This window comes from Serinus canaria, chromosome 19, assembly GCF_022539315.1.
Source record: "Serinus canaria isolate serCan28SL12 chromosome 19, serCan2020, whole genome shotgun sequence".
Taxonomy (NCBI): domain Eukaryota; kingdom Metazoa; phylum Chordata; class Aves; order Passeriformes; family Fringillidae; genus Serinus; species Serinus canaria.
In genome coordinates this window covers 4,552,827-4,574,389 of record NC_066332.1, presented here as the reverse complement: position 1 = coordinate 4,574,389, position 21,563 = coordinate 4,552,827, and the positions used below count along the sequence as shown (strand labels likewise).

Here is a 21,563-nt window from a genome sequence, read left to right as displayed (position 1 = left end):
AAAAGGATTGGCCGTGGGGGCTTTTCCCAAAGGCCTTCAGCAGCCCTGGTCTGGGCACAGCCAGAGCAGGATGAGGTGGTCACAGCCCTTCTGCATCAGTGGTTTCCCCCACTCTGCCCTGCACAAAGTCCCTCTGGCCAGCCAGGCATCCATAAACTCATTCCTCTCCCAGGAACCCACCTTTGGAGCTGGAGGGACGCTCTTTACCCAGGAGAGGTGCAGTCTCCTCCCAGCCAGCCCCTGCTTTGCACCAGCCCCTTCTCCACAGAGACTTTTGGCTTCTTCTTTGGTTGACTTATCTCCAATCTCAGCCAGGTTTACACTACTGAGACACCTCTGAACTCTGGCTTTGATGTCTCAACAGGGAAAGTAGTGGCCACAGTTACTGAGGATGGGATCTGCAAAAGGGATTTTCCATTTAGTCTCCAGCAAACTCCAGCAATGTCTTGGCACCCCTGTGCAAGACTCTGTCCATCCCTCCCAGTGGGAGCTGCCATCTCAGTGACACTTCTCCGCGAGAGCGAAGTGATGAGAGCAATCTGGCACATCTCTCTGGGAAGGTAAGCTCTAGAATGTGCTCACAGCTTTTGGATTTAATTTAATACTTGGTTTAAATTAACCATTTTTAAATGCTTGCAGACACTCTCCACAAACTGAGAGGCCCTTGGCCCTGTGTGGAAGGAGCATGGAATTGCCAGGGTCAGCCCTGCAGCAATGTGTGTTTAGCCAGTGGCTTCCCCATCAGTCCTTGTGCTTCATTTAGCAGTGGATTAATTGTGGCAACAGAACAGAGCAAGGAGCAGCTCTGTCCAGCCCTCTTCACCTTCTTCCCAGCCACATGTCCCAAAAGAGGATGGAGTCACTTATACAGCAGCCTCCTTGGAGATCCACCTTCTGACCCATCTGCTGCCAGTATCTCTGCCTTAGGGGAGCCACCCTGCTCCCATTTTCCTAGAATCCCTGCTTTTACACCCCAATCTCTGCAATTCACTCCTGGGGACATTTGGTGCCCAAAGATGCCTCTCCAACTGCCTTAAACAACCACCTGCAGAGAACTCAACACAAGGTTTGCCATGAAACATGAAGACAGAAATTAATTTTAAGATACAGAAGTGACAGCTGCTTGCTGCTGGGAGACCTGGCAACACCTGGTTCAGAGACACAATTCCTGAGGCACTGAAGCAGAGATGTCCAAGGTTAAGTTTAGCTCCTATTCTGGAAAGACATGAGGAAAGAGTCATGGAAAGCTCGCTGAGCACCTCTTCCAAAATAGGAAGGACGCCTTTCACCTCTCAAATTCACACAGAGAGGTAGTTAGGAAGTCCAACAACTGAAAATCTGTTCCAAAGCATCCCCTGAGCCGTGATGGCCATGCAGTGTGGCCAGGAGCTGGAGGAGTGCACCAGACCAAGAAGGGTGGATTTGGGGAAAGATGGAGCTTCTCGCTTGGGTTGAATTCAAGACTGCTGAGCCCCCAGGTAGGGAGAGGCTGCCTGCCAGGAAGCAGAGTTCATTCCCAAGCTCCCACCAAGAAAAAGGACCCTGAAGACACAGCCTCCTGAGCCTCTCATCCCACTCCACAGAGCCCACTCCTGCATGGCTCACATCCATCTGCCGGCTTTCGGCAGCGCTCACCCCTCACACCTTTCCCTCCGCCTCTGTCCAAGGGGGAAAGCAGCGAGCTGAGGAATTTGGTGTGGGGTTGGTTTTGCTTTTTTTTTTTTCCTTTTTTTTTTTATTGTAAGGACTCAAATCCAGCAGTGTGATAAATGCATCCGAGCTACAATTAGGAAGATATATAGCATCAGAACGCGAAGGTCTGGGCAGCGTGGTGAAACGCGGGCTCTCCAGAGCCCCAGCTATGTTTCCCATTATGTAACCCTGGTCATGGGCAGACAGCCAGACTCCAAATGAAAAAGAGACTCTGGCTTGGCACCGTTTCTATTTTCCTATCCTCATTCGGGGTCAGCGCAGTGTCATACAGCTGCAGAGAAAGCTCCGGGGATTAAACCTGGGAAAGACTCCAAGACCAGGACCTGGGTTCAAGTACCAGCTGAAAGCAATAAACCAACTGCCACAGCTGGGCTGAGTTTAGACGTTCTCAAAGTCCCCCAGCTCTCTCCCATATGAAGAAGGAGCGATTGCAAACATGGCAAGAGAGACCTTGGGACACACAGGCCCAGCCCAAAGCTCTGGCCGAGTCCTGCCAAGCTGCCCTGCTGGCCACGAGCCCAGCCCAGCATTCTGGCCCTGGATGAGCTGCACTTTGATGCGAGCTCTGGGCTCTGAGTGGGCTTCCAGGTGGGTATGAGGCCTGTTTTTTCCAGAAGCTTTAGCACGTTCATGGCATCTCTGCAGGGCACTGCTGTGCTTCAGGGGATTTCTACATCCTTTCTCTGTGCCCATGCCATCACAAGAGGCAAGGAAAGTGGTTTAAGAGTATCCAACCAGCTTCTCTGTTGGCAGTGGTGGATCTCCCAGCACGTCCCAGAGGCAGGAGCATGTGTGACACGGCCCAGGCCCCTCACTCAGCTCTGTAACTTGGCATCTGTACTTGCTTCTCACGTGCTCTCCCTGCTCCTGAGCTCACCCTGCCCATAAACCTTGGCTTACTCCACCACGCCTGCTGCTCTGACCCATGTTTTACTTCTAAACTTCTTTGAAGCTGTTCCTATCTAAACCCTTGGACTCGGTGGCTCTACCTGGTTCCTGAAGAGCTCCAGGGCAGCCAGCAGGCTTGTGTCAATAGGGAACTGAAACACTAACCCAGTGCTCTCCTGTTCTTTTCCAATCCCCAGGGCAAATGTTGCAAATTCCAGGTCATGCCCAAGAGCAGAGCTGGTTCCCTGCTGTTCATTACTACCTGCATCTCCATGGAAGCTCAACCACTGTTCTTCCAGAGTCCTGGACCACCAACACCCATACATACAAGAGGTCTGGGCTAGAAGAGCAGCGTGGCTAAAGCAGATTCTGCATGCGAGCCAAAGAGCACCAGAGTGGAGGAGCTGGGAGTCAACATGGGGGACAAGATGGGCACAGTGGGACAAGAGGGACACCCTCCATGGAGAGGCCAAGCAAGACAAGAGATGTTCATTCCTCCACTGAACACATCAGGATCTTGTGGAGTAGAGCCCCCAGTCTATACCCACCATTCCCCCAAGAGCCCTGGGGTGGGCTGCCACCACCACCACCACCACCACCAGCACCTTCTCCCACCCCAAGGGGCGAGCAGGATCCTGCACCTGCTCCATCATCCCGGGGGGACACAGCCCTGTGCCCCACAGGAGGGGGAGCAGCTGGTCCCAGGGCAGGCACCGAGTGCTGGCTGAGTGAAGCCAATCAGAAATTCCATCTCGAGGCTGGCCCTGGCCAAGGGCTCAGCGCTCCCTGCGAGGGGAAGGGGGGATTGGTGCAGCCGGGCTCACGTGACGGATCCCGGTTTGAGCTCCTGCCCAAAGATGGGCAGCAGTTCACATGAGCAGGCAGCGGTCCCACACCGAGCAGCCGACAAACAGAAAACAGACTCCATCTCCACAAAATGAGGCCCAGAACTTCCTGTGTGAGATTTCCATTTCCTCAGCCAAATGAAAAAGAACTGGAGTAAGAGGCAATAAACCAGGAGAGCAGGACTGGACCTGACGCACGGAGCGGGGACCCATTAATGGTTAAGCCACTTTGCTGGATTACTCTTAATGCTCCTTCCCATCACCCAGGGTTCTGGCTCCTTTGGATTAACAGCAAGACGTGATTTCAGGCTCTGGATCCGGAGTACCGGAGGCAGATGGAAAATCCTGCGGGAAAGCAGCTACGGAGCATGCTCAGACGCCGCTCGCATACTCTGTACTTGGCCCCTTCGCTCAATTTTCTGTCCAAAAATATGCAAATTGCCTAGTCCGCATTATGGACTAATGGGCTAAAATCGGCCAGTTTGGAGAATTAACCCTTTTGTGCGTTGTAGGCTAGGGACAAGTGGTTTCTGAAGCAGAGGGGAGGTGGCTTTAGGAGCTCCAGGAATAGGCAAGCTGCTCCAGGCTAGGCTAGCCCAGCCCAAGCAAGGTTGGCCTGACTCAGTCAAAAAAAGGGCAACGAAACGTTTATGCTGGAAATGGAATTCCCTCTGGTCCAGAGGAAGGCCCTGGCTATCCAGCTGGCTGGGCCAGCAGAACAACTGAAGGAAGGGGATCCCAACAAAACCAGATGCACATCTTAAGCATAAAGTAAAAATCTACCTCATAAGCCATCTTCTAACACACAGGGCAGCCACCAGGCACCCTCCAGCCCCACTCACACATCAATGAAGAAGTCACTGTGTCACCAAGGGTGACAAATTCCCAACATTCCCTGGGCAGTGGGCCATGCCTGGGTGCTCAGGTCACGGTGCCACAGCCAGCAGTAAAGCATGAGCAAGGGGGAAGGGTGGCACGAGGAGCTCAGGGAGGGAGCAGAAACCAGAGGGTGCACGTACTGTTTGGGGAGCTCAAGAGACGTTGGAGGAGGATTCCAGGTGTCCGGGTGGCCAAGCATCCAGTCCGACCAGACCTTCACACTGGGGAGCAGCTCCTTCAGGTCCTGGGGCAAGGCAGAGACCTTGATGTCGTCCTCCTCATCCTCCTGCTCCATCTCTTGTGGCTGAACTGCAAACAGAAGACGTGAGAGCTGAGGCAGCTCACCACAGCCAGGCTCAGGCAGGGACTGGGAAAGTATGACACAGATCCCAACATCCCAGCCTGGGATGCACAAGGGAACAGCCACAACCCACAGCAAGCACAAAGACAGATCTGTTCTCCCTCCACGGACTGCCCTGGAGGGCAAGCCAGGGTGTTTGTGATCCCTTTTATTGAGGGCAGCAGGGTGCCACTGCACCAATCACAGAGATAGGATTCCCAGGTCCCAGTTTTGAGAAGTTTCCCAGTTGCTGGCAGAAAGCATGGCCTCAGTCTATCCCTTTCTTCCAAACATTTGTCTGCACACACCAGAGGCTTTCCTGCAGCTGATCTAGCTAAAACTTGGGCATAGCTTGGGATGCTGGGGGAGAATCCTGAGACCCCAAGAGACAGGAAGGGATGTAAAAACCAGCCTGACCCTCACCAGGCTGCCTCGTGGGCCCCTGCATGGATCCTGCTGCTAAGCCCTTACCTGGCACACATTCCCTCAGCAGGTTGGTGCACCTCCTCACCAGGAGGGCAAACATGGAGAGCCCCAGGGCCGTGGCCTGTTCCTGGATGACGGAGCGACAATCCTCAGAGATGCACTCTAGGAGACACAGAGGGTTTGGGTCACATCTGGTTTCACCTTCACAGCCTCCCTTTCTGCATCCCATGAAGGGCAGGAGTGAGCAATTCCCTAATTTACACCTGTCCCAGACATAATTGTTCCATGTAGGGAGGAAAAAGGTGGTGAGTAGCTGGAGAGGGAAGAGGCTGCAGCCACCCTGCCCACACCATGCCCAACCCCATGGCATGTGCTGAGCCAGCTGGGACCATGCTGGCACTCAGGGCTCCCAGCACAGAAGCTGCTGCTGGGGCTGATGCCTTCCCCTGAGGAGGAGGGGATGTTTAAGTGTTAAAAGGGTAATTAGCTGCATGTTTGATCTCTGTCCCTGCTGGAGTCTTAACCTCAGCAGCTGAGGAGGGGGCTCCTCCCATTAGTTTCACAGTCACACAACAGCTTGTCAAGAGAGCTTAATTGGAACTGTTACTCAAGGAGATGCCACATGACCACAGCTCTTCCAAAGAGAGCTGGCTCAGAGTGAGAGCAAATCCCCCCAGCACATCTACACCCAGCCAGAAACCACTTCTGAGGCTGCTGAGAGCAGTGGGGAGCTGGCTCGAGGGAACTGCCTGGAGCCAGCCTGGGTTAGGCTGGGGAGGCCAACAGTGCTGTGGGACATGCCAGCCTGCCCCAGAGCTCTCAGAGGGGTTTAAGCCTTAAGGGAAGCCTCTGCCCTCCCAACTCCCTCTACTCCCCATCCACATCCTCCCAGGATGTGGGAGTGGCTGGCTGGGGAGAACCCACACACTTACTGGGTTCCTACCCATCAGTGCTGCTTGCTCTGTGCAGGATGCTCCTCGTTGGCTTACTGCAGCATCAGAGCTTCCACCTGAGAACAGCTGCCCCAAGCCAGGCAGAGGATTTCTACAAACTCACAGCTACTGACTCTGAATGGGTGAGTGAAGTCCCAGGGCTGAGTAAAGAAGGGAGAGCCCCCAGAGTCCTCCAGCTCCCAGACACCTCTGCTGGAGACATCAGCACAGAGGTGTTGGGAGCTCAACTGCCCAGATGTGGCAGAGCAGGGATTTTGAGCAAACAGCAAGAGGATTTGAGCAAGACACTGAGCACATTTAAGCAGGGACTAGCAAAACACCTGAGGTGCATGGAATTAACAGTGGGGTTTTAAGGACAGATCATTTCAGAGGAGTGGGGTAGGAGGTTAAAAACATACAAGACAAGAACACACCGAGAAAATACAGGAAAAATAAGGAGGAACATCTGAAGGCTGGATTGACAGCTCTTACAGCTGTCAGTGAGTTCAGCACCCAGTGTGGAGGCTAACCCAGGGTAGCACCAAAGGCACCTGGTAGCTGAAAGAGGGTGCTCTGCTCACAGAGCCAGGCTGAGCTGGTGCCGCAGAGCAATGGAAGGAAGTGCAGAACTACAGGGGCTGTCAGCTTTCGGAGGAAACATAAAACTAAAGATGTGACCACTCTGGGACAGTAAATCTCTTTCATGAAGCCTTTCCCACAATTAAGAGTGTTAGTCCCAGTGCTCTGGCCACAGTCCAGTCCAAGAAATTGCAGTCATCTTCCCCATGCTCCCTCCCCCTGCACTCGGGTGAGATGCTGTGAGAGTCTTCCCTTCTTGTCTTAAATGGACACACAACAAGACCACAGTGGTCCAGCTGCCACATCTGAATCTGGCAAGTCCCCTGGGTGGTGAAAATCTCTGGGCATTTCAGCATGGACCTCCACACTTTGAGTGGGCAGCCCCTGGGACTCCAGGCACTGCGCTCACAGTGACCCAGTGACCCCCCCCAAACTGAGCTGGTGCAAAAGCTACATCCTGACACCCCCCCCCCCCCCCCACAAAACAGACAAAGTTTAAAACATCTGCTGCAGTGCTTCTGATGAAGGTGATGAGCATCCCATATTTCAGGGTGTATTTCAGAGATTGGCTCCAAAAGCTGGACTAGTGCTCTGTGGTGGCCGTGGCCGGGCTTGGTCCCAGCCCTTCCCACTGCCACCAGCAGCTCTTGTTGCAGACTGCAAATTCCCCATACAACATTTAACAGCCAAAATACAGTAAAAAGTCTCCTGCACTTGAGGAGACAGCTGTGGCAGGTACAGCTGTCCATCAAACATCTTGTGCTGCTGCAAACACGAACTGTGTGCCCACCAGCTCATAAAGCCACAGTGCCCTGATGTACCCCAACAATGCTCAGCCTTGGTACAGCCTGCAAAGCTGCCCACTGTGCAGGTAAGAGCATTAGGACACCCACACTGAAAGGGCTGCTGTCACACAGTTCCAGCTCAGCTACCATGGATGTTGTCAGCTCATCATTAAACTCATAAAATGCACAAAACTCCCCCAGTCCTCAAAGTTCATTCACCAGATGAGCTCATCAGCCTCATTCCCAGCAGACTCCTCCAGCAGAGAAAGACAAACATCCAGGTGGGTGCTTGTTCAAGACCCCTGAACATGCACCAGCAAAGGCTCTTAAGAGCTTAATTGTAGGACAAAAGAGGAAAGCACCATAAATCAGGAGAAACTTTCTCTGTGTGCCTTTTCACCACTTTCCTCGGGAGACTGGGAGCTTTGGCTTGCCCCGAGCTGGGAGCCAGTGGCCAGGGCTAACAGAGGATGTGGGGACAAACCCCAGGCTACGCTACCCCTGTCACATACAAGAGACAGACAAGGTGAGGGTACAATCAAAGGGCAAATCACTTGGGGTTTTAAACAGAAACTTGTAAAATGTTTTGAGTGATGGGCAATAAGCAAACCAACTCTCTGGACCCACTCAGTGTCTGAGCCTAGCCTGGCACTAAGAGGAAAACATTTTGTAGAAAATATGCTGAAGTGAGGGCTAGAGCAACAAATCTGCTCTGGAGCCCACAGGGCACCATTACTTCTGAGCTGAGCTGGTAATTACGTCTGTGCTGCTGGTAATGCACAGTAAGACACAAACTTATTGGAAAAGAGATGGTTTTGGAGGATGGAGGGACATTTAGGTCATTTCTGTCCCTGCAGTTGCACAGCACTAGTAAAAATGGAGATACCAGCTGCCCCAGACCAAAAAGAGCAGGCAGAGACATCCTGACTGCCTAAGTCAGGGCAAACTGTAATTCCCAGATCTGTTTCCCCAGATCCACAGTGGGTGCAGGTGAAGCAGAATGAGTGTCAGGTCCACAGGCAACCCTGCATCCTACCCCCGCAGGCTGTCACCGAAAGCTCGGTGACAGAGACTTCAAGTGGCATCAGTGGCACCCCAACAGCTAAAGCTGCCACAAATCCACTCCACTTCCTCCCCTGAAACCCCAAATGGGGCTGTAATCAGATAACCCTCCCAATTCACACCCAGCCACGCTGTGCAGCTGGGGCACACCGTGGAGGTGTCAGGCAGCTGTGGAAAGAAATCACACACAAAGGAAGGGGCCACGAGGTTACAAGCTCTGAGGTAGCTGGAGCTGTGGCTCCTCCGTGCTACCAGCAGCCACAGCAGTGACACTCCACAGGAAATCATCCAACACCACCAACCACAACACATTCCCCCTCCACCTCTCTCCCCTTGTAAGCCAGCAAACGTCCCTGCTAATGCCAGCCCTGGATAAACAGCTCCTGTCACGTCACCTCTCAGCTCTCGCCTGCGCAGCCACCCTGAGAACAACAGTGCTCAGCAGGCTCACAAATGTCACCTCTCAGCTGTGCCACTGCCTTCAGAGGTGCTGCGTGGGTGCAGAGGCAGGTGGGCAAAGCTGGCACTGCTGCCTCAATAACTGCTTGTTAAACCACAACCTAAGGTCAGGGCTCCTGCACTCGCAGCCAACACTGACTCAGGGTAAATGCACACCCTTGTCTGTGCTGCTGTACCAACACACAGCCCCTGGAGCCACGCTGCAGGGAGCTGAGCTGGCCTAAAATGCCTCCTTTGGGGAGCTTCCTTAGGCTGGAGCTGTTTCTTGACCACTTGTAGCCCCACATCAACATCAGCAAAACTCCAGTCTGAGGAACACTGCATGGGGATAGGAAGGAGCAGGCAGAGCATTTTAAAGCAATCACCAAACACTTTGAAATAACTGACTTGCACTACACCACGCTTCATAGGCTGAATTTGCCTCAAAGGTCTGTCTTTCTGCACCAGAAAAATAAATGAGAGCCCTGCAGACCCCTGTGAAGGTCAGAGCTCTGGAGGGCAGACTGGCAGCAGGACATGAGCTGCAACAGTTCTGAGCACCCTGCCTGACACTTGCCACTTGTCAGCCCCTTTCTCTAGCTGGCCCAGACTATGCTGAAGTTTCCATGCTAGGTGCCTGTGTCAGCCTGAATTCTCCAGGAAATCTTCAGCCAAAACAGCTCAGCCACTTGTGAGAATAAGGATAGGAAACAAGATAGTGGCTTACCCCTGTTTGTAAAAAAACACTTACAACCTCTTCCTTCAGCTAATCTAGCAACTGTAAATCCTGGAACAAGGATCTGAGATTTTGCTGCAGAATAACCTTTTTAACAGAGAGTTTTCCTGTCCTACTAGAAATCTGTCCACACTTAGCCAAGCTATAAACATCTGAAATACAGCAGTTTTTCCATACTCAACAGGAATTCATTTCAACAGCTAAAACCTGCTAAGATTTCACCTCCCAGAGCAAGCTCCGTCTTCCTACCTCCCTTCACCTGTGTTACAGGCAGCAGAGCAACTGCCCTGCTTCCATCCAGCAGGTGGGCACTCCTGTAAAAATGTCCTTGTACGAGTGCCTGAGCTGGAGATTAAACCCAGGCTCCTCCAACTGGTGCCCAGGAGATCTGGGCAGAAGCAGAGCCCAAGGGTGAGAGAGGGAAAGGGATGGGATGGAAAAAATGGGAGCTGATGAGCATCAGACTGAAAGAACAGAGCAAAAGCAACTGAGAACCAGCGATGGGTGGTTTTTCTGAAGATCAAGAAGAGGAGTCCTCCTGTGTCTTTGCGTGTAGGAAAGGGGTTTTTTTCCCAGCTGAGGTCTGGGCTGCACAGAGAGCGCTGTTTTCCTAGCAGGAGGCAGTTTCCTGCAGGGATTGCAGGGAGCTGGGTGGATCAGCAGCTGCAGCGCCCTCTGCAAGCTCCTACCTGGATCCTCCCGGGGTCTGTGGGCTCTGCTCCCACCCAGCCTGCAGCAGAGCCCGACCCAGCACTCCTGCAGCCATAAATCTACCTGTTCCACGGGGGAGAGGGTGAGAGGCAGAGAGAAAAGGGACTTTTGTAGCGAGGAGAAATTAGTGTTTCTCTGAGAACGTTATATTCATGGAAAACATAAACCAACTGTCGTCAAAGTCGTCTGAGCTCAGGAAATGGAGCGGCCGGGAGAAGGCTGCCATGTGGCCGGATGTTATGTATTTCTAATTAGTGCTATACATCTTTCAGCAGAGAGTGTCCTTTTGCTGGGAAACACAACGCGCTGCCCTTGTTATTGTAACTGTCAGAGAGTGCTTAAACAGATAATCTCCAGGAAAAGTGATAAACACATCCCCTCTCCCACTAGGGTGTGCAAAACAGCAGTGCCAAACCTTTATTAGGGCAACACGACCAACCACAGGAAATGGGAATGGGAAAAGAGCAAGGGGCAGCCGCCCACGAGGAGAGGGATTTGCTGGAGGAAGCTTCTCGTGGCTGCTCCAGTGCCATGTGCTGAAGGAAATCCTGCGAGGGACAATCGGGGCACAGCCAGCACAGGACACGTGGGCTGCTCACAGGGATGGGGCAGGAGCTGGGAGTGAGGGCCCAGCTGTTCTGCTCTGAATGTCCCCCCAGTCTGGGTGGAAAGGAGCACAGGAACCCCCAAGCTTACAAGCAAGCAGAGGACATGCTCCTCCATCCACCCATCCCAGCTAACAAAACACAAGGAATGCTGAACCTTCCACACTTAAAACAATCCCAGCCAACAAATCTCAAAGGAGAGCAGATTCCTTTGATTGAAGCAACCAGACTGCCTCAGCCAAGGGTCAGCAGGGTTCCAGTGGGACATGGTCAGCTCCATGCTGGCCTCTCTTCCTCACCTGAGCTGTGGCTCCAGGCTGGGAAGCCCAGAGCAGTGCTGGCAGAGCAGCAGGGATGTGCTTTGCTCCCAGGGAACAACAGCTGAAGGCACCTTTCCTGGTGACAGGGTGAAGGACTGTATGGGAAGGCACTCAAAAGAACGAACAGTTCTATGGACACAGTCCCAGGGATGACATAACGGGCTGGCCAAGGGACACAGGAGCTGCAGGAGCTCGGTGAGCACAGGGCTGGGGGCGAAGGCACCCGCCTGATGTGTCAGCACATCAACTCTGGAGGCACAGACAACTGATTCACCAGCTGGCTGCTGCCCTGAGGGGAAGAGACCCGGGCTGGGGTCACCTCGGAGCTGACACCACCTGAAGGCAATTCCTCTGCTCCCTCACTCTCAGACACAGCTTTCCCCGTGGTGAGTCACTCCCACCAGGCCAGACACAGCCCTGGCAGGGCTACAGGGCAGCCCCCCGGGGTGGGGCTGTCTGCAGGAAATGGGTGAGGAGAGCCCTGCAGCCGGCCCAGGCTGGTGGAGACCGCACACAACCACGGGAATATAAAGCAGCAAAAGTGAGGGGGATGCTCACAGCTGTGGGGCATTTCCCCGAACACGACACCCCCTCGAAGGGGAGCTGTGAGTCACTGGCACTCCCAGCTCTGGGAACTGGCGAGTCACACACACACTCATCTGCCCCCGAGAGAGCCTGGGAACCTGCGGGCACTGCTCAGCCCTGGCTGATACCCTGGGAATGATGGGCAGCTTTCCTGGAAGGATGCTCCCACACTCTGAGCAAACAGGACGGCAGTCCCAGCCCCTCCAGCACTGTGGCCGGGCTGAACATCACCACCTGCAGCACACAGGGCTGGACCCCTCCCAAAGCAACCTCAGGATTTCAGTAATAACCTGGATGCCCCCAAACCACCTCCCTGTACTGATGTCCCCCCGTGGAGAGGCAGGAAGGCCCTGGGAGGGTCTTGGTCAGAGCAGCAGCACCAGGGAACTCACTGCATGTGTTCCCAGAGCAGCTGGGGCCGCCCAGGAGCCTGCAGCTCCCTCTGCAACCCTGACTTGTCCGAGGGAAGGAAGGAGGGAGGCCTAGGAGGTGAGGAATGCCGGGGGCCTGGGGAGGATGGAGCAGCTCTCCCTGTGGAAGCCATTAGATATTCAACACTTCATTTGTTTCCAGCCGTCCTGGACTGCAGCGCTGGGCTCTAGGACGGGAGGCTCTTCTCTGACGTAACCAGGAAGCAGCTGCAAAATTAAGGAATCCCTCATGACATCATAAAAAGGGTCGATGGTTTACAGGGGAAGGTATAAAAATTAATGACATATTCCCACCCGAAGCAGAGAGCCTGCCCAGGAGCCACAGGGGAAGCCATGCTCTGCCCGACACGAAGGGGCTGCCTGCCCCAGACAGCTCTGTGCTGCCAGCTCTCTTTGGCTGATCCAGGAGCTTGTCTCTGGCTCTGATTGTCCCTAAGGCCAGGCAGGGCTGGATCCTTGCACCTGGGGTGCGATAACCAGCTCAGTATATCCTTCCTGACCCTGATGAACAAAGCTTTAGGGAATGACTTTAGGGACAGCTTTCTTGTGTGCTCGGGACTGGCCAGGAGTCAACAACAAAAAACATCATTGTGAAGCGACTATTAATAATGCTAACTTAATAAGACGTTATTAATTTCCACAGGGAAAGCAGACACGTGCACAGAGTGTCCCCAGCACCCCAATTTCTGAAGCTCTGGGAGACCAACGGGACCTGCAAGAGGAGGCAATGGCACAGTGTCCCTCCCCAGCACACAACCCAGGCTAGGTCAGAAAGAATGACATTAGCCTTGAGGACAAGCACAAAGCCATTTCCACTTGAAAAGGGAAAAGGATAGTGGTTTAAAATTAACTACAACCTTTTCCAGGAAATATCAGTGGAAAGAAGCAGCCATTTTTAGAAATGTTATTCTCAGAAATTTCCTGAAAAGACCCATCAGTCAAAACACAGATTGAAGCCATTTCCACTTGCACTAAGCAGCACTTCGGAGCTCTCCCTACACGCTTGGGGTGCTTGACCCAGCCAGCAAGGGCAGGATCCTGCTCTGCCCCCCTGACCCCAGCGAGGCTGTGGGAGCCAGTTTGGGATGTGGAACAGCCCATACAGAGTCAGAAACACTCTCCCTGCCTGGGGAGGCACATCCATCCCAGTTGTCACTTGTCACATTTGCACTGAGACACGCCAGTCCCTGACCATCACAGCTGGAGCAAAGGCACCTCCAGGCTCATCCATGCTGGCAAACCTGGAGAATTGCCAGAGAAACTGTCATTTCTCAGCACTGCCCTCACTGGAGCTGCTCTGAGCGCAGGAGCTGACGCTGGCACTTGTGACAAAGGCACAGCAAAGTGCCAGCTGTGTCACAGCAGATCCCCAGAGCCACAGGCTCTGCTGCCAGCAACTGACAGCAACGTGAATTTGACCCGTCTGGCAGCTAAAAGGCTGGCAAATCTAAATGTATGTAACTCCTGGCTGGCTCATAAGGAAGTGTGTCCCTTCAAGCTGGCATGCCAGCTCATCAGCATATCTATAGCTCCAGACCAGCCTGGCACCAGCTGTCTCTTCCTGTGGAGGGAATATTTGCCATAAAATGCACAAGCAGGATGTGTTCAGATGAAACAGGGAATGCTGCATGAAAGAAGAAAAAAACACGGATGATAGAAATGGAAAAGGGTTTTAGGGGCACTGCAGTGATGCAGAATGAAAAAAGAGAACCCCTGATGGCCTATCCTCTGTCTGCACAGATCTGTCAGCTCTTTTTGAAGATGCCAGAGCTATGAACCTCACCAAAAGAGCCAGTGAGGAGCTGGGGAGCCTGGCTGGGTTACACAGCAGCATGGCAAGAGCTACCAGCATCCCCCCAAGAGCTGTGTGTGCCCAGCCAGAACTGTGTCAGATGTTATTTACAACAGGGAGGAGGTGTGAACAGGGCTTCCCAAGAGATTTCCTCCAGCCCTGAGGGAAGTTTACAAATAAGGAGAAATAACAGCAGCAAATAACAGGCAGCATTTTGCACCCCCCAAGCTCTTGCTGGGGGTGGGCATGTCCTTGGCAGCAAAATGTGAGCAGACAGCCTGGAACTGGCATCCTTGGGTATGAACCTGGGTGAGTGCTCTGAGCCTGCAGTTACAGCTCATGAGAGCAAGTGCCTGCAGACAGGAGCATTCAGAGAAAGGAGCCTTTGATGGGGCAGGAACAGCAAAGTGTGGAGCTTCCTTTTCAGCACATTCCCTCCTTTGCTGCTCATCTTCCTAGGGCTTCCTGAGGGCCCAGTGTTTGCAAAGCAAATGCCAAAACATGAAGTGAAATCCGTGCCCTCCTCCCAGCTCTTGGGAAGCAGGAAATCCCAGGGTCTTCATCAAATGCTTGCAAGCCTGAACTGCCTCCTCACCCTGCTCGGTCCCTCCAGCCTCCCTGGCTGATGGCAGTGACACCCCCAGCCCCAGGACATCCCACCAAGAGGGGCACAGCCCAGCCACTCTGCCTGCAGTGATGCTTACTTAACAATTTCCATTATAAGACCTTGGTTTCAGCTCCTAAGAACTTTGCCAAACTTTAACCATTTAGGCTGCAATCCTTCATGCCAAAAGCTTTCTTCGAGCTAAATTTATTGGGAAAATTTCAACTACAAAGGTTCAGCCATTTGCCAGAATGAGGTTAGGGAAAATATATTGTTCTTCTCAAGTTAAAAATTCTTTTGACCATTTCAGCAAAATCCCTAGCACCTTCACACTTGGAGCAGGAACCAGAAGTTTGGCAGGGGACAGCAGAGGGGTCTGGGTGTGCCTTCTGCCATCTCCATCCTGCTTTGCCAAGGTGGGGGCCTATGGAAATGGGGGTGCTCACTATCAGACAGCTCTCTCATGCCACTCCAACCACAGCAGCAGCCAGTTCACCTGCTTGGACAGAAGAATAAACCAAGCCAGTGAGGTACTGGAGAGGGAAAAGCAGGTGGAAAATGGGGCTGAAGCAGCACAAGTGAGGCACAGCACAGCAGCCGCTTCTCCAGCCCCCTCACTGCTCTGCTGGCACTATCAGTGGCTGCTCTCCCAGAGGATCCCACATGCAGCATTCCTGCCGTGGCAGAGCCTTGTGTGGTGAATCCAAGCTTCACGTGCCAGCCAAGGATCCCAGATGAGGTCAGCCTGGTTCCACAGGGGAGCTCACTTTTCTGAAAACTATGGAAACTGCACATGCAAAAAAGTCTCAGAACACCAGACTTGGAGGCATCTATGCAGCTTCAAGTCAACTCCATCACACTTACTCACCATAAAGCCGTCCTAACAACACGTCACTTTTTCTCCCCTCAAGGTACCATTTTCAGTCAACACAGAAAATTAACAGGCAGCAGAGACCCTCCTGCAGAGTGTTCTGATGTGCTGAAATGTGCATGTGTTCAGTGAGCCTCAGGGCTGCAGGACAAGGTCATGGTTTGGGGGATTAAGATGGAGAACTTGATTCCATTCCTCGCCTTGGTCCTGAACTTCCAGGAAGATCCAGAAGTCCCCTTAACTCCTCCCAGTGCATGTGCTCAGCTATTTTTGTGTCCCTCACTTGTTGGCTGGCTGGTGACACAGAGGGGATGGAATTTGCAGACACTGGGTAACTCTGGATTGATCAAAGGCAGCTCCTGAAGGATTCTGTTTTTAGGAGAACTCCATCTCTTGCATTTCAAGGTAGGCAGACAAGGGACTAGAAAATCTGGTCTCTTCCTTAAGCTCATTTCCTCATCAGTAGCTGTCAGAGGTACATGAAAAAAGGCACCCAAGCCCACACTTTGAGCACACACCAGTTGACTTTACACCATCCAATTATTTAGACCTGAATCTTGTAGCTTTTTCTGCACTCCATGTGGCACTGAGCACGACTTCAGTGGCTTCTCTGCAAAACTCCCATGAGAATGCAAAGAAATTTTACAAGCAAAAGGACAACAGGAAAATTGAGCCTGGGATCTCTTTGTCATCACCTTGTCTATCACAGGAGGCTTTGTGTGCCTTACACCATACCTGAAGTGCCACTGGGCACAGCTTTTGAGGCTTGCTGTGTTTGGAAACAACCCATCAAAATGCTCCTCACGAAGATACAGCCAGACTCACCCACCAGACCTCTGCTGGTGACTGGGGGCTGTGGTCTTCTGTGGAAATTTGGAAGGAGTTCAGCTGCGAGCGGTGCCACGCAAAGGGAGGTTCTCAGGTGTCGAGCGAGCGATTCCCTGCGGGAAGGGCCGTGACCACAGGCACAAACCCACAGCACGCAGAGAAACCATTCCAGGAAGTTCAACATCCGAGCCCCCCTGTTAGAAAATATGATCTCAGTGCTCCAACAACTCACACGGAGCCGGAGCCTCGGCTCCCAGTGCACGTGCAGGCTCACACAGGCGATGGAGCCGCCGCCACGGCACTCGGCAGCTAAAGAGCCTGAACCCTCCACATTCAAACACATCACGCTTTTATGCCAAATTCCTCTTTTCCCCCATGATTTGAGATAGGACTGGCACAACTGTGATATTCCCTGCAGCTACTGTTGGCCATACAGACGGAAAGGCTGTGCTGGGGGTTGGTGGGCTCACCGTGGGGTGCCCCAGCACCCCTTTTGTTTGCTGCTGCGTCTCCTGGCAGGAGGACACAAGGGAGCTGCAGGCTCCAGCGCCGTTTCCTGCAGAGATTTGAAAACCTGTTGCAGTTCCAAAGCGAGCTTCGATTTCACTGTGACCAGCAGCTCAGAGACTCATAGTTACTATACAGCCGAATAAAATATTTTTTCATAAATTTAACGCCAGCATGTCTGTGTTTGGAAACTTTGAAAATCCATGTTGTATGGTTTACTGCACTGGAAAAGGTGCCAACAGAGTTTCAAAGGAAGGGAAGTGTATAACTGTTTCCTTTCAAATGCATTTTCCAATGGGATCCATTGAGGGAAAAGGCTGGAACTAACTAAAACATTATTAAAAACTGTTATGAAAAGAGACAGAGAGATGGAAAAAGATAGACAAAAACTCCAATACACAGCCGAAAGGGAGGGAGGGAGACAGGCGGCAAGAAAGGGGATATGGGCAGAAAGACACTTTGGGTGGGGAAAATGGGGCGAGACGGGGAGTTTTAACTGGCAGTCACCCTTCGTGGTTTCATATTGTTGCAGATCAATTGATCAGGATTTCAAGTGCTGCTGGCCCGGTGGCACAAAGCGAACCACAGAGTTGGCTGCGAGCGCAGCCTTCGCGAACTGCTGACCTTCAGTTTTCAAACCAAAAATATTCCTTGGGAAACGGTTACACCAGGTCCCGGCCCCGAGGCTGCCAAGCAAAAAACAAGCACTACGGACCTGAAGGAACGCCCCGAGTAACTCACACCAAAGCAACAAGCAGGGCTAGTAGCCTGAAGTAACTCCCTGGTGTGATTCAGCCGGCAGTAACCGCGCGTGACATGTGTGCAGAGGGGCTTGGCTCTTCCGTCCTCGCGGAGCGGGGAGTTCTCCAATCACCCTCTGCTGGGATGAGCGTCGGCCCTCAAGCCGCTCCCGCTCCGTTGGCCACGCTCAAGCTGCTCCAACCAAGCCTATAAATACCGAAGTATCGGGTCCATATAGTGCAGTCACAGCCTGATTCCAAACCACCGCTCCGGCTCCAGGCGCAGCCCTGGGTTTGCTGCCCTGCGAGCAAAGGGGGAGCCAAAAGGGGCTGAGAACACACGTTTTGTCAGAGACTTCAGTGCCCTGGCCATCAGGAGGCTGCCAGGGTCGGGGCTGGATCTCTGTTGCTCTGCCAGGCTTCAAAGAGCCAGGCCGGGGGTGGGCAGAGCTCGGCGAGCGCCTGCAGAGCTCCAGGCCTGTGGTTCCACGGGGTGTAGTAACCCTGGGCTGTAGCACACATGTCGAGGGATGAGGGGAAAAAAATAAACAGACAGACAAAAGAATGAGGATGCTCTGCCAATTCCAATTGTGCAGCTTTTATTTTAAATGCTTATCAAGCTGAGAAAGAGCAGAGTTCTTGGAAAACAAGGTTTCCTTTCTTCCCATGCCAGTGTCAAACACCCTCAAGGACGGGTACAGCACAGGCGCTCACTGCCGGCCGCCCTCTCCACAGCCGCCGTCCCGTCCCGTCCCACCCGCCTCGGGAAGGGTTTCCAGCTCACAGCCCTGGTGTTTCTGGTAAAAAGATCTCTCTGTGATTTTTTTTTTTTTTTACTATATATATATATATATATATATATATATATATATATATGTATATGTATATGAATTTTTTTATTAATCTCCAATCTGGCTGGGTTCAAATCATGGCCAATTACCCACCAACACTTCTCGCTAATAAAATAAATTTTTACGGGCCCTAATTACTGCTTTCGCTGAACTGCTCTACAGGAAGCAGAGAGGCTGTGGCTCTCCAGATGGCAGCAGACAGGAAAGCTACGGCGAGGAGCCGGCGAGTAAACGGAGGGATGGAGGGGGAGCGCGGCGCGTGTGCCATGCGCACGGCGCTGGCCCGGCCGTCAGCCCCCGTCAGCCGCTGCACCCACCACCTGTGACGCAAGGCTGCTGCTGCTGGGGACAAGAGTGACGGCCGCAGCTCCACGCCGGCATCCGCGGACGCGAGCCGGAGGGGAAATCGTGTTTGGAAAGGGCTGCATCAATCACACGTGACGGAGAGGCAGAGCCGCCTCCCAGCGCGGCACAGGGGTCCCCCCGCAAGCAGCGCACAGGGGAGGCGGCTTCTCAGCGCGGCGCCCACCTTTGGTTCTCTCTGTTCCAATCGCAGCTAATTGAAGGAGACACAAATAGCAGGAAGGCAGAAAATCCCTCTGAGAACGCGAAGCATCCAGCCTGCTCCCTGCTAGACACACACACACACACACACACACACACACACACACACTCGCTGCTGCCTGCCAGCACAGGGCAGCCCAAGGGGTTCCCGGGTGTGACAAATGAGCAGAACCCACCGGGTGACTGCAGCCCGCAGCCCGTCCTGCCTGAACCCCGCTGCTCCGGGGGAAGCAGGGAGAGCAGAGCCGCTGTTCTCCGTCAGGGAACACCCTCCGTGGCAGGAAAGCCGTGGCAAAACCACCGGCTGCTGGAGCCCTCCGGAGTGCGGCTGCCACGCAGGTATCCCGGCTCAGCTGGGGAAACGCAGCTCTGCAAGATTGATTAATTTTTTTTTTTTCCCTTTCTTAACCGGGATTACACTAATTTCCAAGGCCTAATGGAGTCCAGCTGTGATGGGGAGGCAACGCTGCAGTAGTACAAAGACCTCTGCACGTTGGTGCAAACTTGTACAACTCTCAGCACACACACACACATACACACACACAAAGCCCTATAAAAAGGATGCACTGCAGAGGGATATTTTTAGTCTTGACAATACAGCCCTAAAAATACGACTTTGCTAATACATCACTACAGAAATATTCCCAGTGTCCATTCAGGAACGGTTTAAAACATTTATTTTTGTTTCCTTGTGCAATGGTCAGAGAGGAGGGAGAAAATAGAAACTCATTGATAAGAGGAAACGAGAGAGACATGAAAAATTGAAAACTACCTAAAAGCTCATGGAGAGGTTTATTTTATTAGTTCTTAATAAATATCTTGCAGATTTCCTCAGGAAATACACCAGATCACATGTAAAATAGTTTGGTACTGATGTCAACTGTGTCAGCATATGAAATCTATTAGGGTGAAGCCACAGCAGGGTGATCAGCGTGCTGAAAAACTGCACGGCACTGAGGCGAGGGGGGGTGGGGGGAATCTCACGGCCCTTCCAAATTCTTCGAGAGGTAAAAAAGTCAGCCAAGACGCAGAGAGAGAGAAAAAAAGATCCCACATCCTGCTTTGCGCTGCCAGCAATGTGAAGTGCCCAGAGATTAATTCTATGTCTGGCCTGGAAATGTGACTTTAAAGCATTGGAGGGAGCGGGGAGGAGGAGGAGAGAGGAACGAGAAGGCCAGGAGAACCGGGACTGGCACCGTGCCACCGACCCCCCTCCCGTCCTTCCCAAGCCGTGTTTCAACGTAGACAGCAGTAAAGCCCAACAGACGGCAGCTCCCGGGGCTGCCAGGGCCTCGCACCAGCTGGGGTGCGTCTCCCGCTCCCCGTGCAGATGGGCCCGGGAGCATCACTTCCTCTGCGCCTGCTTTCCGAGCCACCCGCGCCCATGTGGCCGCCTTTGGCCGCTCTCCGCCGCGGCCCCGAGCGCGCTTGGGGCCCCCCGGGCGGGACGAGCTCGGCTCCCAGCACCAGGCACGAGGGTTGTCAGCCCTTGGCTCCTCGGGCTGAAGGGTTTATGCTGTTCCCAACCCGCCTTTGGCAGCCGGAGCCTCCTTCTCCATCCCCATGCCATTAGCCGGGGAGCAGGCGCTGCTTTCGCAAGATGCCCCAGCTCCGCTGCCGGGGCACGGCGGAGAAGCACCGGGAGTTCACTGAGCCAGGGTCAGGGACCCAGATGATCCCAGGAGGGATGGGAGAAGGGGGAATGGAGAAACTCCACAGCCAAACCCATCCCCACGAGGTATCTTCTTCCCATTTCACAGTGACGTGCTCCTGGCTGCTTCTCTGGGCTGGGACCTGAGAGCTCCGGGGCAGACAAATCATCTGTGCCCTCTGTGTGTCACCTAGCAGCCAGCCCTAAGGCCACCATGGCCATCATCAGCCACACCAACCAACATTAAAAATGACCCTTCCATTAGAGATGGACCATGTGCCTTCAGGGCTGTCCCTCAGCCAGGGTTAAACTGTCCTGGTCAGTGAAGCTGAAGTGAGCATCACACAGCTAGGGTGACACCTGAAGGTCACACCTTCCTCCTGACTGTCACTTAGCACAGACAGAACCAGCTCTGTGCTGCCAAGAACCCACTGCAGGGCACACGCAGCCTAATCAGGGAAAATAAAAGATCTCCACACCTAAACCTGCGTGGGGTCACCTCAGACACACTCAAGGGCAGAAACAGCCTCGGCTGTGCTGCCATTCCTGATCTCAACATTAAGGCAAGAAGAGATCCCAACAAGCCCCTCTAGCACTGGGCACAGCATTCCCAGAGGGACTGCAGCCTGTGAAAAGAGGAAGGCAGGATGGAGCTGGCAGGGGATGAGCCTGTGGGGCAGCCCCTGGGAAGGAACTACCCTCACTGAGCTGGCAGGCTGCACCCAAACCTGCACGGGGCACGGGGCGGGCAGCCCCCCTGCCTACACCTGGAAGGTTATAAAACAGCCCCTCAAGCTCAATCAGGAGTTTTACAACTTCACAAAGCAGCATAATTAGCCTAATTATACAGTGTTCTCTCAGAGAATTAAACAGAAATACT

The 21,563-nt window shown here is 53.2% G+C and overlaps 1 protein-coding gene across 5 annotated transcripts in view; it reads right to left on the bottom strand.

The window, feature by feature from the left end:
* Positions 1–21,563, bottom strand: part of SMG6 (SMG6 nonsense mediated mRNA decay factor) — a 106,474-nt gene that overhangs the window by 50,034 nt on the left and 34,877 nt on the right. For all 5 annotated transcript variants that reach the window (XM_050981975.1, XM_050981973.1, XM_050981974.1 and 2 more), the window contains exons 11-12: positions 5,137–5,253; positions 4,466–4,634 (exon numbers count right to left, since the gene is read on the bottom strand). In XM_050981975.1, the coding sequence (XP_050837932.1) occupies positions 4,466–4,634; positions 5,137–5,253 (286 nt within the window). The remainder of the gene's footprint in view (positions 1–4,465; positions 4,635–5,136; positions 5,254–21,563) is intronic.